This window comes from Podarcis gaigeae, assembly GCF_964106915.1.
Source record: "Podarcis gaigeae genome assembly, chromosome: 3".
NCBI lineage: Eukaryota > Metazoa > Chordata > Lepidosauria > Squamata > Lacertidae > Podarcis > Podarcis gaigeae.
The window spans coordinates 74106261-74121764 of record NC_139680.1 but is presented as its reverse complement, the minus strand read 5'-3'; the positions used below and the strand labels follow the sequence as shown (position 1 = coordinate 74121764).

Below are 15504 nucleotides of genomic sequence, written 5' to 3'. Positions count from 1 at the left end.
GGTAGCCCCACGTAGAGCGCATTGCAGTAGTCCAAGCGGGAGATAACCAGAGCATGTACCACTCTGGCGAGACAGTCTGCAGGCAGATAGGGTCTCAGCCTACGTACCAGATGGAGCTGGTAAACAGCTGCCCTGGATACAGATTTGACCTGTGCCTCCATGGACAGCTGTGAGTCCAAAATGACTCCCAGGCTGCGCACCTGGTCCTTCAGGGGCACAATTACCCCATTCAGGACCAGGGAATCCTCCACACCTGCCCGCCTCCTGTCCCCCAAAAACAGTACTTCTGTCTTGTCAGGATTCAACCTCAATCTGTTAGCCGCCATCCATCCTCCAACCGCTTCCAGACACACATATATTTACATATTGTAAGCCACCTTGAGCATGGTTTGGAAAACTGGCATACAAATAAAATGATTGTGTGGACAGCCTTTAACCCAGGAGTATTCAGCATTTTGGACTATACTTCCCATCAGCACCTGCCAGCATGGATGATGGGAATTGTAGTCCATAACATCTGGAGATATTGGCTACCCCTGGTTTAATCTATAATAATCTGGTTCACTCTATCATAGGGAGCTGTGAAATTATAGGCAGATAGATTTTCGTGCCATTTAACATTTCTCTGAGTCAGCGAAGGCAGTCCCTCCACACCCTCCGCTTATCACTCAAACATGGAGAAACTGCCCTGACTTTTCCTTCTGGGTGTAGCAGATTCATGATACATGGCCAAACACCAGAGTTATCTCTGTGCCACCCTTTGCGGTTTCTGAGTTAACATACCTGAGGGAAAGGATCCAGCAAACCGGAACACCTGAAGAAGCCAAACAAGTTCCCTTTTCTGTTTGCTCTCAGGGTGTTCCTTTCTTTTATTGTTTCTGGTGAATGTGACTGTCAACCTGCCATTCAAACAGGTGCAAAAAAGGAGGGGCTGCTTGCACAGAAGAAGGTTTTCTCTTTCTTTCGCCCACTTCCCTAAAGGTCTGGATCTTCTTGCGTGCCACAAGGTGCAATTGGATCCTATAATCACTCCTTGTTGTTTTTTTTGTAGGGCTGGCATTTTCCAGAAGCTGTCCTCTCAACTCTTCAGCCCCTCCACCTCAGTTATACCTGCTACAGGTGGATTAAGAACAATGCCTTACACTTTCCGGAACTCGAGTCCACGGGCTCCCCCCGCCCCCCAAAGCGCTTCTGCCACTCACTCCACTGGCCAGACCTACAAGGAGCTGAAGCTTGAATGCCAGCAGAGGGGGACACTCTTTGAGGATTGTGACTTCCCAGCCAATGACGCTTCCCTTTTCTACAGTGAGAAGCCTCCCGTCCCCTTTGTGTGGAAGAGGCCTGGGGTGAGTGCAATTTCTCTTTCTGTCAGTCCTTCTCCCATTGTGTAGAATCTTCTGCAAAATGAGACAGCTAAACTTCTATTTACAAAAGACAAGTTTCTCTCCCTCAAGGTTCTAAATATAGATATAATGGCCCAACATTGTAAGAAATCAATATTGTAGTGTGGCAGCAGCTAAACTTGAAAATCCCTGACATCAGGCACCTTTTGGGCAATTGCTAGAAACATTTTTATCCAGGCAAGCCTATATAAACATGTGGCATGCTGACATGTGTTTTAATTGTTGATTTTAATTATTTTTAATGTTTTCAATAGCTGCTTTTTACTGTTCTGTTTTTACTGAAAATTTCTTGTTTTATGTGCTCCTGGTTTTTGCAGCCAAGTGGTATATAGATTTTGGGAAATAAATAAATGAAATAAACATCTGTTTGGGCACAGTAATAGACTGGGTCAAACTGAGACTCAATTCAAAAAAGGTGGAGGTCCTGTTGTGATTGATGGTTCATGCATCTGGATGAATGAAGTTGAAGTTCATTGAAGATGAGGTTACACTCCCCCTAAGCTCAGGGTTTTTTTCCTGTTTTAGCTGACATGTCAGCTGCAACCTTACCTAAATGGAGGTATCTTGGCCGCTATTACCAAAGCACTGATAACTTATAGGATGCTTATGAAAGCCTATGAGATGGCAGTGAAAGCTGCAAATAAATTTTACTTCTCAGCTTCCATTGCATCCACCAGCTCTTGACCAACGCAACTTTTTAATTAGGTCTTTAACATGTAGCCTAGATGACCGCCTTTAAAAATGACCCCCAAATTTCAGTTGGTCTGGAAAACGGCCACAAAACTATCAAGTGAGACTAGTGGATTTGACCTGAGCTTTGGCAACTGAACCAATCACCAGACTATTTCTCAGCCCAATTTTAAAGTGTTGATTTTGCCCTTTTAAAGCCCTAAAATCTCAGGCCTTCATACTAGCCCGCCTTTGCAGTGTTCAAATCCCCAGCCAGCCTGCCCTGGAGCTCACTGGGTAATCTTGAAGCAACCATCACCTCTCAGCCTAACCTACTTCAAAGAGTTGTAGAGAGGATAAAACAGGAGGTGATAATGGTGTGTCATATATTGGGCTCCTTGAAGGTGAATGGAATAAAATAATAATAATAAATGAATAAAAATAGACAGAGATAACCATGCAAGTTAAGCCAGAGTATATTTGGAAACATGTTTATGTTTTCTCCTTCTCAGAATGTATAGCACATGTGCGTGACTTATTCCCAGCGTGGTGTATAACACGGAAATGCCTGCGCCTATACTGTACCTTCGGACAGCAAACATGTATTTCGAATCAAAACAAATATATTTCACATTCCACACCTCCCATGGGGAAATCTAAGCTCCATTCAGTGGATAAATAACTTGTAACCTACATCCTGTTATTCTTCCTTCCCATAGAAAGAAAAAGTCAACAAACTTTGATTTGCTGTTTAACAGGGATAAACAAACATCACAAATGCATGATGTGGGTTGCTGTTGTAGCAGAGTCCCCCTTGTAGAATTTCATTTCATGACTTGATTCTAGAAAGTATAACAGATAGAAACTCTCTTTTCCTTCTTTAGAATAGAGAATAAGCTTTTAGGAATGCACTTTGTGGAGATCTTCGATTGCACAGTTGGAATAATTCTCTCCTTTAAGATTTAGGGCCAATCTATATTACTGTTTTTATTTTATTGCATAAAGGCAAGGGAAAAATGGATTATACCCCAAGGGTACAGAAAATTAGACACAAAGGTAAACATTCTGCAGGTTAAGATTTATTATGACATTTCTATTGCTTGACTGTCAGGTTGCAACCCTTCAGAAAAGCCAGGTGTGGCTTCTCAGGCTTCTTGCTTCCCCGCCCTGTTCTCTTTGCCTCCACCATCCAATCATGTGGTAATAAACAGGATGCCTTCCAAAGTGGGAGGAAGGTAGGCTATAGGACTGAGGAGAAAAATAGCAGGAAAAGCCATAATCCACCTCATTTCTTGCTGCATCAGGGAAATTAAAATCTCTAGGTAATAAACTGGTGAGTGTAATTGCCCTGTATTTCTGCCACAGGAGATGGGACCTTTGTAGCAGTAAGTTACCTCAGTAGCAGGTTACCTCAGAAATCTCCTATTCCCACCTGAGCCTTAGTGAGTAGCAGGCTCAAAACAACAAACCCAAAACTAAACAGGGGAACAATCACCACTCTTTCCCCATCCCATCTGTGCCCTCATCTAATCCACAGCTGATCTCCTTTAGGTAGGTTGGCCCATGTGCGCCTCACCAGAGCAAAGGCCCCCAAAAAGGCAGTTCAGCATAAAATTTGGAGATGCTAATTTAGAAATGAATCCTATGGATCATCAGTATGGGGAGGAGTGTGGCCAGGGGTGGCTGCTTAGTGGTGATAACAGGCCTCTCCTGTTCTTAACTCCTTAGACCAGGCTTCCTCAAACTCGGCCCTCCAGATGTTTTCAGACTACAGTTCCCATCATCCCTGACCACTGGTCCTGCTAGCTAGGGATCATGGGAGTTGTAGGCCAAAAACATCTGGAGGGCTGAGTTTGAGGAAGCCTGGCTTAGGGTTTTTAATTTTTAAACCAGACTGCCAATGGATGCGTAACAAAATTTCAGACAGTATGCTTTCTGCCTGTGAACAGGAGGTGGGGGTTCAGACACCTATATAGCTCTTTGCCCCTCCTCATAATTAATGGAAGCAAGATATATTATTTCTCAGTTAGCAAATAAATGCAAATGTATTTCTTTGCATAATTGGATTGAAAAAAATCAGCTTTTCCTGGTTCAGATTATGGATTTTTCATATGCACAATTTGGTTCCCCTCCCTCTTTTGTGCATTATATTTTAGGTGGACCACTCCATGGGTTGGGACACGGGTGGCGCTGTGGGTTAAACCACAGAGCCTAGGACTTGCCAATCAGAAGGTCAGCAGTTAGAATCCCCGTGACGGGGTGAGCTCCCGTTGCTCGGTCCCTGCTCCTGCCAACCTAGCAGTTCGAAAGCACATCAAAATGCAAGTAGATGAATAGGTACCGCTCCGGCGGGAAGGTAAATGGCATTTCCGTGCACTGCTCTGGTTCGCCAGAAGCAGCTTAGTCATGCTGGACACATCACCCGGAAGCTGTACACTGGCTCCCTTGGCCAGTAAAGTGAGATGAGCGCCACAACCCCAGAGTCGGCCACGACTGGACCTAATGGTCAGGGGTCCCTTTGCCTTTACCTTACTCCATGGGTTACATGTTGCTGCCTCAAATTCTAGATGTCAGGCTTCAGAAATGCATATAGGCTTACCAGACCACTGCAATAAAGTAAATATCGCAATAAAGCAGGTCACATATTTATTTATTTTTAAATGTTTCCCAGTGCATATAGAAGTTATGTTTACACTATATTGTAATCTATTAAGCCAGGCTCCCTCCACTCTTGTGGCCAGAAGAGGAGCGGCAGCAGTGGCAGAGGGCTTCCTTCCCCTGGAAGCCGCCAATCTGCCTGCAGCTGCACCCTCATCCTCCTAAGGAGCAGGTCTGTGCAGTGCAATGAAGCGAGTTGTGCCTGTAGAGCAGGTCTAGAGGAATCCCTTGCTTATCCCAGTCTCCCTGCACTACAGTATTCTCTAAGGGCAAGCCTGTTCCTTTGTGCTGCATGGTTCAATTGCAAGCTGTGCACGACCCGGTGTGTTGAACAAGCAGGTGGTGCCAGTGATGACTGGGCTGGTTTGACTTGCCTTTTGTTCTCTTTAATCATGACACACCGGCCTAAGTAATGTTCTTCCCCCAGTTGGGCATTGAGCAGCAGGAATGCAACCAGCCAGGTCACCTGCTCTCTGACATTTCCTTTGAAGCAGGGAAATGCTCTGGCAGAGGAAAAATGCCAGCCTTTGGCTCCATTCAATTTTTAAACTACCAGTAGCCTGTGTAAAGCTTGCAGCCTCTGTTAATTGCCTTGGCTGCCACCTTTATCCATCTTGCCCACTGTGTAGACATGGTCGACCTTTGTCTCCCTCGCTGGGGAGGAAGGTTCTGCTCCACAAGCACGTTCCTGCATTGGCTCCCTTCCCACAAAGCCTATGTTTGTCTGAGGCTTAATTTGAGCCCTGGACTCCAGAATCTCTCTGCATCCATTGTGACCTGTAAAGTAATTTTATTAGTACATGTGTATTTATCATCATGTATTGTCCCTTTTAGATAGAAAAGTATGCCTTCCTCTCTTTTTAGCTTATTTTTAAAAGCAGACATTGGCAACCCAGGGTAAATGCTTGCCTTGAAAGCAGCTGATGCTAGGAGTGGTGTGATTGATGAGGAGGATGTATGAATAGACCCAAAAAAGCCCAGTCCTCCAAAGTAAACTGAAGTATAGGTGGGTTCCCTTGAGGCAAGACACAGCAATAACAGCAAGAACCTTTAATGAACTAACAGAACTGGACAACGGGGCAAAGCAACTGCTTATATACATTCTTGAAGGCCTGGGCCACTCCCACTCCCAAAGTGATTGGCTGTCTAAACTTCCAAGCTGCGAATCATGACTCAGAGTTCAAGGGCCAATGGCAGAGACCCAAATCCTAAAGTGTTCTGTGATTGGACATCATGTATCGAATCAGAACACAGGAGCTCAGAATCCTTAGTTCAGACTCAAGCTCAGGCAAACACAGACCACTGAATACATAACATAAACACTGTAGGCCGTTGTATTTTTCTGTGAAATTCCCTCTGAAAGCAATGGAAAATCCTCCAGTCTTGTTGGCCACTGAGCACCTTACTCTACTATTCAAAGCACACCACTATCCTAGCCACTCCAGGTTGTTCATGGCTGGGTGAGTAAGCAGAGAGAAGAAGAGAGGAGATATCAAACAGAGGCCCTCCTAAAAGAATCTGCTCTGGATTCTTAAGTGGACCGATTTGAAAGCTGCCCTGGGATCATGTCTGGGCTTGAAAGGAGCCTAAAAATATTTTGTTAAAAGCTATTAAATATCCAAATGTGGTATAAAAGTCTTTAATCACTTGCTGTGCCTACGCACGAGTGCTAATATGCCCTGTGGTATTCCTAGTGAAGTCTCATAATTCAGGAAATCAACAGCAGTAATTTTCCATTTTCTTTTGGGTCGGACACCAGCAGCACAGGATCTTCATATATTGACAACGATGCCATAATATCATTATGGAGCCATAAATCTTCCAATGCACAATTTAATAAAGGACAGGACTTGGCAGATCTTAATGTCTGCTGTTTGCCCAAGGCTCCAGGTCTGTCATTGGGAAGAATAGACACACAGTTGCAGCAATGCACAGCAGAATATATTCCATTCAGAGCACTTACCTTTTTTTCCCAATATTCCTCAAGGAAATCGTTAAAGACCCACAGTTTATTCTTGGAGGCGCCACAAGAACAGACATTTGTCAAGGGGAACTTGGTGAGTGTTCTTTCCCACTGAAATTGTAGCTGCCTTTTGCATGGAAACGCGAGTGTTGACATGCACATGGTCACACAACTAAAGTTCATTGGCTCTACTTTATCATTTGTGTGGGTCCTTTGCTTCACTTGTGTACAGTCACATCCAACGATTACTGGTAAATACAGAGAGCAGATTTCAGGCCTGCCTTTTTTCACCCAACATAGTGGAATCCATCATGCATTTGTATGTACAGCACAAAACCTCTACCATGCATCAAATATGGTTCCTGGGCAGGACAGCTCACCTTACATATTTGATTCCCTATACCCAGTGCTTTTCTTTGAGTAAAAAAGGTGCTGGTACTGCATACCCTTGAGTACCTCTAGGGGAAAACCCACTGCCTATATACCATACAACCAATTTTAAAAGAAAATATCTAGATAAACTGGAGTGCTGTTCAAAATAATGCCACACTGATGTGCAACCATAAGAAAAAGCATTGGAAAATTTAATAGCTAGCCGTATTTTTCGCTCTATAACACGCACCTGACCATAACACACACGTAGTTTTTAGAGGAGGAAAACAAGGAAAAAAAATATTCTAAATGAAACAGTGGATGTATGATTTTTGTGGTTCATGCTGTGGCCACAGACATGTGAGTTTGGAGTAGCCCAATGCAAAAATCCTGAGGATCCATGTGGATTCATGCTTTGTAACCACGTTTTTGCACCACTGCGGCCCCAGGCAACAGTGGGTGCGTGATTTTTTTGGTGCAAGATGTAGCCATGGACATGCTATGTGATCTGATGGTGAATTTGGGGTGACCCAGTGCAAAAATCCTGAGGATCCATGTGGATCCGTGCTTTGTAACCACATTTTAAGTGGGGAGGGAAGGAAAAGCACTCAAGGGACAAGGAGCATGTGTGGGGTGGGTGGAGAAGGATGCTGCTAATAATGAAGAAGAGGGGTATAAGGGGAGAAGGCTCCTCTCCTCTCCCGCTTTGCTCCTTTAAAGCAAGCAGGCTCCGCTTTTCTCCCTCCTCCCCGCTCATCCCCGGCTTAGTGAGCTGAAAAACTTTGCTGCTTTTTAGTGAGCTGAGTGGGGAGGAGAGAGGGACAGAGAGCCTGCTTGCTTTAAAGGAACCAACCGGACAGGAGCCACTTACACTCGTGTAAGCGGCTCCTCTCCGCTCCCGCTTTGCTCCTTTAAAGAAGCAGGCTCTCTGTCCCTCTCTCCTCCCCACTCAGCGGCTCTTCTCCCACTTTGCTGTTTCAAAGCGAGCCACGGAGGAGGGAAGGAAGGGGAACCATGGATCCTTTGCTCACGACTGCAGCAGATCCCCCCCGCCACCCGTAGGTATTCCCTCCATAACACGCACAGATATTTCCCCTTACTTTCTAGGAGGAAAAAAGTGAGTGTTATGGTGCAAAAAATACGGTAAGCAATAAAGGTTTAATGGGAATAATTTAACGGGGAGCTTTGACCTCCACTTTGTAGATGTGAATTCTAAAGAATTCCTGTTAATTGGAACCAGATGACAAGAGGAACCAGTGCTTTGTTCTATTTTATTTCCAGGTGACTGTTGGCTACTGGCAGCTATAGCATCTCTTACTCTTAATGAAAGCACATTAGCCAGAGTAGTGCCACTCGATCAGGATTTTGGACCAGGCTATGCTGGAATATTTCATTTTCAGGTAAGACAACTCTTGTCATACATGTCCAAATGTCCAAGCCACCCCCACTACCTCTGTGCGATGGCACCGAGCCCGGTTTGGGCCAATCACTGTTCCAGCTCCTGCTCTTTACCCAACTTCCACTTTCCACCCAGACTGCCATGTGCAACAGTGCCCCCACCACTCTGTGTAGCCCCACTGAACTGAGAGGGAGAGTTTTGATTGCTCCGTTATTCAAGACTTGCCATTTGATTGCTCCAAGAAAATTGCTGGGGGTTTTTTTGCTACTGAAAGAAGTACAAATTACTGTGCTGCATATTATTTCACCTTATCAGATTATTCTGTTTACCTTTACCAAACAGTTTTGGCAACACAATGAGTGGCTGGATATTGTCGTTGATGACCGATTGCCCACTTTCAAAGACCGGCTGGTTTTTCTACACTCAGCTGATCACAATGAATTCTGGAGTGCATTGTTGGAAAAAGCTTATGCCAAGTAAGCCATGTGGGTTATGTGGTCTAGGTACTGTTCATGATTTCCTTGGCTTTCACCACCTGCACCTCATTGCTATCTGCACTCTTCTCTCACACTGTCATCTGTGTGGTCTGTGAAATTTGATTGTGAAATCAGATATTGAGGCCTGCTATTTTAGCTCTCTGTGTCATAAGGTCTACTACCACTGCTAAGGATCTAAAGAATGTTAATAACAGAATCATGGTAATAACCTTAAAATGGGGGGGGGGGAGAGATATGCAATAAATTCACCTCCAAATAACCCAGGGAATCATAGCTTACATCCGATAATGCTACAGTTTTCAGCATCCTTAATTAAACCACAGTTCCCAAGGTTCTTTGAAGAAATGTAATGTCCTTTAAATGTGTGGTATGTAACAGCTGTACTATAAGTAGCTGCAGTGGTGTGCCTTTTGATTTACCGTATACTCCAGCCATAGTTTATTCACCTAGTTCAGAAATGGCCAACACTGTGCTTTTCAGATGTTGTTTCGGACTACAACTTCCATCAACTCCAGCCAGCACACCATGCTGTCCTAGCTAATGGGTGATTGCATCAAGGCACAATATACTAGGAACCTCTGCTGCAGAAACCTTTCAAAATATATTGGGCATGTACAAGAACTTGGAAATGCTTTGGAAGCAATCGTTGATTTCTGTAAGGCTTGTCTAAGAGACTTTCCTAGTAGGGGATAATTCCCAGTGCTCCCCCCCCCCCTTAAAAATGTTTAGGGGTACTCTCATTTTGACTCAAGCAAATCACCATTTTATAGTTCGAATCAGGAAAAATAAATACAGTAAATGGACAAAAGTACAAAGATTCACAAAATGTTTAGGGGTATATGTACCCCTGCATATCCCCCAGAAAAAAGCACTGGATTATCCCAATCAGCAATGCAGCAATTGAAGTGGTATATAGTATGAATTCCACCCCTATTGGAGACGTTCTTGGTCAAACATTCATCATCTGAGGCCCTTCTTCATGGGCTTCCTCCAAGAGAGGTCCAGGGGGTGGCAACACGAAAATGGGCCTTTTCTGCGGTGGCTCCCAGTTTGTGGAATTCTCTCCCCAGGGCGGTTTGCCTTCACCTTCATTACATATTTTTAGGCACCAAACAAAACCTTTCCTCTATAATCAGGTCTTTGGCCTTTAGCTATAAGTGGCATTTTAGAAGTTGGTGTGATGTTTTAAATGTATTTCTTTTCCCTCTTGGTTTTAATGTTTATATGTGGGGGGGGGGGTTGTTTGTCCGTTTCTTTGATTGTAAGTCATTTTGGGTTGCCCTGGACAATATAAAGCAACTAACCAATTTAATAAATAATGATAATGATGATGATGATGATGATGATGATGATGATGATAAGTTGTGTATATATGTGTGTGTTTGTTTTTTCTGGTTGCTGTCAGGTTGAATGGAAGTTATGAAGCTTTAAAAGGCGGAAGCACAATTGAAGCAATGGAAGATTTCACAGGAGGAGTTGGAGAAATGTTTGAAGTTAAAAAAGCTCCAGAAAATTTCTATGACATCTTAAAAAAAGCTCTGAAAAGAGGTTCAATGGTGGGCTGTTCTATTGATGTAAGTAAAATGATAAAGCTGAGTTCCAGGGGTTCTATCTGTGTAGATCTGTTTCGTTGCTCTGAATGAACAATTTCTCCAAAGTACTGAGTTCCCTGATGCATAATAGGGATGGAATATGATATACAGAATAATAGAATGGTAGAGCTGGAAGGGACTCTGAGGATCATCTAGTCCAAGCCCCTGCAATGCAGGAATCTCAAATTAAGTTCCCATGACAGATGGGCATCCAATCTCTGCTTTAAAACCTCCAAGGAAGGAGACTCCACCACATCCCGAGAGAGTCCGTTCCACTGTCAAAAAACTCTGTCAAACAAACTGCCAGAAAATTCTTCCTTTTGTTTAGTTGGAACTTGGATCCTGTGTTGTGTAGCTTGGATCCATTGGTTCAGGTTCTAGCCTTCAGAGCAGCAGAAAACAAGCTTGCTCGAACTTCCATGTGACAACCCTTGAGATATTTGACGACGGGGTGGCGCTGTGGGTTAAACCACAGAGCCTAGGACTTGCCAATCAGAAGGTTGGTGGTTCGAATCCCCACGACAGGGTGAGCTCCCGTTGCTTGATCCCAGCTCCTGCCAACCTAGCAGTTCGAAAGCACATCAGTGCAAGTAGATAAATAGGTACCGCTCCAGCGGGTTCCGTGCGCTGCTCTGGTTCGCCAGAAGCGGCTTAGTCATGCTGGCCACATGACCCGGAAGCTGTGCGCCGGCTCCCTCAGCCAATAAAACGAGATGAGCGCCATAACCCCAGAGTTGGTCATGACTGGACCTAATGGTCGGGGGCCCCTTTACCTTTACCTTTATCATATATAGTTAGTTAGTTAGTTAGTTAGTTAGTTAGTTAGTTAGTTAGTTAATTGCACTTACTAAAATCTAAATTTGAGAAAGAGCAGCAGTAACTAGTGGCTGCTCAGAAATCCTGCAGATTTCAGTGATACTTTCTTCTAAGTAAGCATCCACACAGTTGCAGCCTAAGCCCCATACACCATTCATAGCTAACTCTTCTATGCTAGTCCATCTTCTTAACCCCATCTATATTTGAAGCCATTCACAGTACTCATCCGCAATGTGTTGCATTTGGATTCTGCTCTCAAGGAGCTCAGAGGACTACTTTGGCCTCACATGAATCCTGTAAGGTAAGTTAGGTGAGAGCTAGCAACCTGGGCAAGATTGGTTCATAGCGGAACAGGGATTTAGATCTCCCACAGCCCAGCCCAACATGCTAGCCCCTACACCACACCAGAGACCTCTTCTGGGGATCTATCAATGCCCCCAAGTGTTTGGGAAATGATTTGAGGTCTTACTTGCATTGTCGATTAACCAGCTTTCTAAATATTTTATATGTTATCACTGTACATTATATTGTAGGATTTTGTATTTCACGTTCCTTACCTGTAGCTGTTTCCAACTAAATCACTGCATACGCAGAATGATTTTTCTGCAAGCACAACAGAACATCCTCCCTTCTCCTTCTCCAAATCTGCTCTGGGGTTCCCCTCAAAGCTATGGAATGGATTGGGGGCAGGGAGATGGGAAAAAGGAGGGGAAGTTTCATTCTGCTTGCTGAAGATGTTCCATGTACAAAATGTTTTCCTTGGATACAACCCCTCTCTTCTAAATGTGGTCACTCACTCTTCTCACTCTTACATATATGTGCGAATAAATACATGATGTTACTTCAATAAGACTAGTGTTTTAAACCTATATTTCCATGCCTTAGACCAGCAGTGCAGCTGAGTCAGAAGCTCGTACACCCTACGGACTTATAAAAGGTCATGCCTATTCAGTAACTGGTATTGATGAGGTAAGTGGCTTTTCTGTTGTGGTTTTTCTTGCTGTGAAGAGGACGGAACCTATTTTTATTTAAAGGGGAGGAGTGGTTGGCTTTGGAAACCAAGCCTGTTTATCCTATGCTCAGAGATAGTTGTAATATAATATGCTTTTGAATTGCTGGGGTACTGTTTTATTTTTTTTTATTTTTTTTTAAAGCTTTTATTTTCAATGCAAAATCGTAACAAAAATTACAAACATTGAATCCAAAATAGTACTATACAGACAAAAATCCCCGGCGCATAAAAAACAAAACAAAACAAACAAACAAACAAAAGAAAAAAAACAGAAAAAGAAAAAAAGGGGGGGCAAAGGAAACAAGACTAAACAAAAACGAAAAAACACACATCTACAAAGCAAAACCATATCATAACATACATAAACATAAATTGACTTCCTTCCTTTGTTCTAAGACCTCCAGAAATATTTACTCTTACTGTATTGTTGTGTCTAATTAGATTACTTCCATCTTTATGCTTTTTTACATCATTTTTCTTGTTCTTTAACCCTGTAAAGCATCATTCATTACATACCAATATACTGACTCCAGAACAATGTTTTTTCATATACTCTTTAGCACAACCCCATTCTTTTAATAGTTTCTGGTCCGATTGTCCCCTTATGTAAGCTGTAAGTCTTGCCAGATTTATGTATTCACAAAATTTAATTTGCCAATCTTTCACTGATGGAATTTTTCTGCTTTTCCAGTTTTTAGCTATAAGCATCCTGGCAGCTGTTGTTGCATAAAGGAATATTTTCCTTTGATTTTCGGGGATATCATTTGTAATTAAACCTAAAAGGAATGCCTCCGGTTTTTTACTAAAAGATATTTTAAACATCCTTTTGAGTTCTTCATAGATTTCATTCCAGAATTGTTTAATGGGTCGGCATTCCCACCACATGTGGAACATTGTTCCTATTTCTTTTTTACATCTCCAACAGGTATTCGATTTTAATTTGTAAATTTTAGCCAATTTTACTGGAGTTAAGTACCATTGGTACACCATTTTCATAAAATTTTCTCTTATTGTATAACATGCCGTGAATTTGATGTCATATTTCCATAATTTCTCCCATTGATCCAGCCGAATTACATATCCTATATCACATGCCCATTTGATCATAACTTCTTTTATTTCTTCATCCTTTAATTCCCATTCCAATAATAAATTATACATTCTGGATATATATATTTTTGAGTTTTGTAATAATACTTTTTGTAATTTTGATTCTTCTTTTTCAAATCCTATTACTTTATCCTGGTTAAATATTTGTGCAATTTGGTGATATTGAAACCATGTGGTACAGTATTGGGTCACCTCGTCATATGGTCTTAGTTTTAATTGGCCCTGTTCTTCCTTTAGGAGCTGCTGGTAAGTTGCCATTCTTCCTGTAGTATTTTTCTTTTTAACTGATATTACTTCTAGCGGTGAGACCCACCATGGAGTTTTTGGTTCTAACAACCTTCTATGTCTCACCCAGACCTTGTATAATGCATTTCTAATTACATGGCTTAGAAATTCTTTATGGACTGCCACTTTGTTATAAATTAGATAGGCATGCCAACCATATCTGTTGTTCCATCCCTCCAAATCCAAAATGTCGCTGTTATCCAATTTGATCCAATCCTTGATCCAAGTAAAGCATGCTGCATCGTAATATAGTCTCAGGTCTGGGAGTCCAAAACCTCCCCGCTCTTTTATGTCAGTTAATAATTTATATTTGATCCGTGGCTTTTTGCCTTGCCATATAAATTTTGTTAAGTCCATTTTCCATTTCTTAAAACAATCATCTTTACCTATTATGGGAATCATTTGAAAAAGGAACAGAAGTTTTGGTAAGATATTCATTTTAATAGCCGAAATTCTACCCCAGAGTGTTAATTTCAGTCTTGTCCAAGTTTCCATTTCTCTTTTTGTTTCTTCCCAAATTTTTTTATAATTATCTTCAAACAAATTTATATTTTTCATTGTTATTTGTATGCCTAAATATTTCACTTTTTTTACAATTTGTAATCCAAATTTTTCTACCAGTTCCTTTTTCTCTTGATCTCCCATATTTTTTACCATTAGTTTCGTTTTTTCTTTATTCAAAGCAAAACCTGATACCCATCCAAAGTTTTCCATTTTTTCTAGAGCCTTTGCTATGCTTTCCTTTGGATTTTCCACCATTAAAACTAAATCATCCGCAAATGCCCTTATTTTATATATTTTCTCTCCTAGGGAAATTCCATTTATTTCTTGATCCAATCTGATTTCTTGATTTAATATTTCCAAAACCAAAATGAATAGCAAAGGTGAAAGTGGGCACCCTTGCCTGGTGCCCTTCTGTATTTTAAAATAATCAGTTGTGTCGTTATTTATTATTATATTTGCTTCTTGTTGTTCATAAATTGCTTTTAACCCTCTTGTGATTTGGTCTCCCATGTCCATCTGGTCTAGTAATATTTTTAGAAATTTCCATGATACTTTGTCAAACGCCTTTTCCGCGTCCACAAAAACAAAGGCTACCTTCTTACTTGGTTTCATGTCTAAATACTCGATCATATCAATCACTGTTCTTATATTGTCACTCATTTTCCTGCCCGGCAAGAACCCTGCCTGCTCTTTATTTATACAATCCTGCAAAACTGTCTTTAATCTTGTTGCCAATATTTGTGCATAGATCTTGTAATCATTGTTTAGTAATGATATTGGTCTATAATTGGTTATAAACTCTTTGTTTCGTCCTTGTTTTGGGATTACTACTATGTGCGCCTGTTTCCAGGTGGTGGGAATCTTCCCGTCTTCTAATATTCTGTTTAAGAGTGTCTTCATAGGTGATAATAATGGTTCCTCTAATTTTTTGTAGTGTATTGCGGTAAGACCATCTGGTCCTGGGGATTTTCCCAGTTTCATCTTAATTATCGCTTGATGAAGCTCTGTCGTGGTTATTGGGGAGTTTAGCTCTTGGATCTTTTCTTTCTTAATTTTAGGTATATCCTTTCCACATAAATACTCTTTTATTTCAACCTCTGTCTCGTTTCCTGATTTATATAACTTATTATAATATTTTGTAAAACACTTTTTAATTTCCTCAGGGTTGTCTAAAGTTCTCCCCTCTTCCACTATTTTATCAATCAATTTTTCCTTTTGTCTTTT

The 15504-nt window shown here is 41.8% G+C and overlaps 1 protein-coding gene across 1 annotated transcript in view; it reads left to right on the top strand.

Annotated features, from left to right (window-relative positions):
• The first annotated feature begins 861 nt into the window (after window positions 1-861).
• Window positions 862-15504, top strand: part of CAPN9 (calpain 9) — a 30260-nt gene continuing 15617 nt past the window's right edge. Inside the window, exons 1-6 of the mRNA XM_083732490.1 lie at window positions 862-1346; window positions 6718-6787; window positions 8347-8465; window positions 8807-8940; window positions 10367-10535; window positions 12255-12338. Of these exons, the coding sequence (XP_083588616.1) occupies window positions 1134-1346; window positions 6718-6787; window positions 8347-8465; window positions 8807-8940; window positions 10367-10535; window positions 12255-12338 (789 nt within the window). The 5' untranslated portion in view covers window positions 862-1133. The remainder of the gene's footprint in view (window positions 1347-6717; window positions 6788-8346; window positions 8466-8806; window positions 8941-10366; window positions 10536-12254; window positions 12339-15504) is intronic.